The sequence below is a fragment of the Odocoileus virginianus genome, chromosome 23 (assembly GCF_023699985.2).
Source record: "Odocoileus virginianus isolate 20LAN1187 ecotype Illinois chromosome 23, Ovbor_1.2, whole genome shotgun sequence".
Lineage (NCBI taxonomy): Eukaryota > Metazoa > Chordata > Mammalia > Artiodactyla > Cervidae > Odocoileus > Odocoileus virginianus.
Genome location: NC_069696.1, coordinates 4654887 through 4658188, shown reverse-complemented (window position 1 = coordinate 4658188; position 3302 = coordinate 4654887). Strand labels below are relative to the sequence as shown.

Here is a 3302-nt window from a genome sequence, read left to right as displayed (position 1 = left end):
CAGGCATATCTCTTCTTATTGCACTTCACATTGTTTTTTAAAAACAAATGGAAGGTTTTTGGCCACCCCATGTTGAGCATTTTTAAAGATTTTTTTTTTAAGATACAGTGCTAGTGCACACTTCAACTACAGTGTCATGTCAACAGTGTTCATATGTAGCCGAAAACCAAAAATCTGATGTAAACAGCTGTTTACATTTACTTGTTTCAGATGCAAAGGGGCCTCATATCCAGTCCAGAGGCAGCTGGAGCCGTGGCCTTGGCCACGCCAGCATCCCCATTCCCTCACCTGAGCTGCAGATATTTTTTTTCTGATTTTGGTATCGTTACTGCGATCTTCCTCATCTGCAGCATCTTAGTTCAGGTCAGAATTGCTGTTTGAAAAAGTTTCTGGAGATAGGAATCCAGTTATAAATTGCACACAAGTCATATCAGAGCTAATGTGATCACGAAAAGGCACCTGCTGAAAATGAATCCCCACAGCTCAACAAAACCAAGTTCGGTTTATTCGAATGGCTTCATCACATGTCCACAGGCAGAAAGTGCAACCCACAGTTAGTGCCAAACATAGGAGTAACGGCTGCCAAGAATCCCCAAGGTTTGAATTCAGTTTATTTTTTTTTTTAAACAGTGTACATTGTTAAATAATGTAAGGAAAACATTTATAATTCAGAAAGATTTTTTAATGTGGAAAAAGATACTCAAAGTGTACTATTAACACGAAAATAATTTAAACAGTTCAGTAGCACTGGTTCATTCCTCTAGGCTTGTTATTTCATCCACAGGAGGGGAAAAAAATCAACAGTAAGTAAAACCAGTTCTTACTTTCCATGTGAGTGAAGAGACCTCAAAAATCATTAAACCAAAGTGACAAGACAGTCGTGCTGCATTTGGCTCCCTCCTTTGGTACAAAGTCCTGTCTCCTCTGTCCAGGTGTCCGTTTCCCATTTCCTCGGCACTTCTTGTTCTGTCCTTACTCTTACCATTTCCCGAGGATTATAGGCAGAGAAAAAGTAAAGTTTCAAAGCAAAGCTTGGAGCACCTGCCCTTCTCATCTCTTACCTTCCTAAAACCTCAGCTTTCGTTTGTATCTTTGGGGCCTTGGCTAACTTAATAAAGAAAATGGCCAATGAAGGATAGAACAGCCAGGCTCTTCCTGTCATGGGAGATTCCTGGGATGGGCCACTGAGGTGGCTGAGAGTCAAGAGAAGCAGCACCCCAAGATTAAGAGTCCTGGCTTCTTGCCCCATCTGCTGGGAGAACAGAGATCCCCAAAATAGGCAATTGGGAGGGTATTTCCTGAAGTTTCTGAAAATAAAGAGAACTGCCCATCACAACTAGACATAACACTAAATAATACTGGCTGGCTGCAGTTATTACTTGAGGGGAGTCTCTCTTGATATGAGAGTATCCATTGTCATTCTAGAAACACAGGTAGCCAGGAGATTATGACCCTGCAACCCTCTGGACATTATACAGAAGTGAGGAGGAACAAGCAGCCGTTCCTGCAGTGCTTATTTCAGATGTGGGACCACCTGCCACAAACTGCAGGCCCCCACTTTGAGAAATACACGGTACGTTTGCACCAAGAGGAAAGCAAGCCAAACAATTTTTCTTAGAGCAACTTTCTCCATCTGAGACGTTTCACTATCACACCTCCCAACTTAAAAACTAGCCCCCACCCCCTTCCTTTCTCTTCAGCCATTTCTTCTCAATCTTCTGTGTTCAAGCCCAGCGCAGGTAAGTAAGGCTTAGGGCAGCCGCTGGCCAAGCACCAAGTCTTCAGAACACGTCTGTTCTCCAGCCTCTAGCCTCTCAGCACCTATCGCACACCACGCTCAGTCTGTTAACTGCCCAATTTGGTGACAGCATCTCTCCTCACTTGTCCTGAAACAGTTTTCTGCTTTAACCACTGATGTCAACTTAACTTCTCATCCTGCTCATCTTACAAAATTGTTAAATGACTTGAAAAAAAATACCCTTCCAGTTTCCTTACAACATAGTCCACTGCTGGGTCACACGGACCCACGCTGTCCTTCCACACGCCCTCGCGGACCACGGTCTGACGAGAAGCTGATGCAACGGCAGAAGCGACAGAAGTCCAAGGCACTAAGCGTCCAGCAAGCGGCACTGGGAGGACGGAAGGATTCAAGTCGAGTGACTTTACAAGTGTACATTCACATTTATTTATCTAGTACAATGGAGATACAAAGGGGAAAAGTGAAACCTCAGTAAGTAAGGACAGAGCTAGCCTTTTTAAGCCTTTCATATTTTACTCTTAAACTACTGTTGTCCAACAACATTTATACATCACAGTGTTTCCACATCAAAACTGATGGCAAAGTTACATGTCCGCAGGGAACTTAATTTTTTTCCTAATTGCTAATGCTGCAGTCAAAGCTGCGAGTATCATTTGCTTAAAGCACTAATGACCTATTTTAAGAAAGGGCTGAAACCTCCATCCCTCCCCTGGTGTCTTCACTGGGTTCTAAAGATTGGTTGGTTTGGGGTGGGGGGTAGGGGGAGACAGGAGAAAAAAAAAAAACAGTGGGGGCGACAGGGTAGGAGAGAGCCCGATAGTTTAAATTTTTTGTCTTGTGGTTTATATTCTTGAGGGAGTAAGTAAGGGGTTGGGGTGGCTCCCAAAATGAAGAGCCCCACCACCTGAAAATGCAGACGGCTCTGCTTTTCCATAGCTCTCTAGGAGCCTTCTGACCAACCCGACTTCCCAAGCGCTCACTGCTGGGTCTGGGTGACGACAAAGCACACAAGACAGCTGCCCTCTCTCCTCCTCCCACTCTAGGCGGCGCTGAGGGCAGGGGAGAGAGTCCACTCCAAGGGCTCTAAGCGGGATTAAAACATTCCTTTCTGGCAAGAAATGACCAGTTAAATGCAGCACTAGTAGTTAGCATACAGGCTATTCCCCCCCACCCCCCACATTCCATCTCCTGCCCCCAAACCTTCCCCAGGATCGCCTCGGGTCTACGTGGTCCGCAGGTTGGAACCTGGGGGGTTGCTGATGGATTTCTGCAAGTTGCTGATGTTGAAATTCTGTAAGGAGGCTGTTCCCACAGGCTGGAACTGGCTAAGCGGCTGAGGTGCCGGGCCACCCGTCCCACTCCACTGCGTGCCAAACGGGGGGGCAGGGAAACCGTACTGCTGAGGGGGGCACATGGACTTGGGGAAGTGCCCTAGAGAGGTAGCTGACGCTGCAGAGCCGGGGGCAGAGCCGCCCAGGTTTGAGGTCATGGAGACGCACAGCTGACCGGGCGCGGAGAACTTCCTTGCCATGCCAGGGCCCTG

At 46.7% G+C, this 3302-nt stretch overlaps 1 protein-coding gene across 28 annotated transcripts in view; it reads right to left on the bottom strand.

Annotated features, from left to right (window-relative positions):
- Positions 1-483: 483 nt before the first annotated feature.
- The window catches only part of WNK1 (WNK lysine deficient protein kinase 1), a 131228-nt gene continuing 128409 nt past the window's right edge, over positions 484-3302 (bottom strand). For all 28 annotated transcript variants that reach the window (XM_070453201.1, XM_070453205.1, XM_070453204.1 and 25 more), the window contains one exon: positions 484-3299. In XM_070453201.1, coding sequence (XP_070309302.1) covers positions 2982-3299 — 318 coding nt within the window. In that variant the 3' untranslated portion in view covers positions 484-2981. The remainder of the gene's footprint in view (positions 3300-3302) is intronic.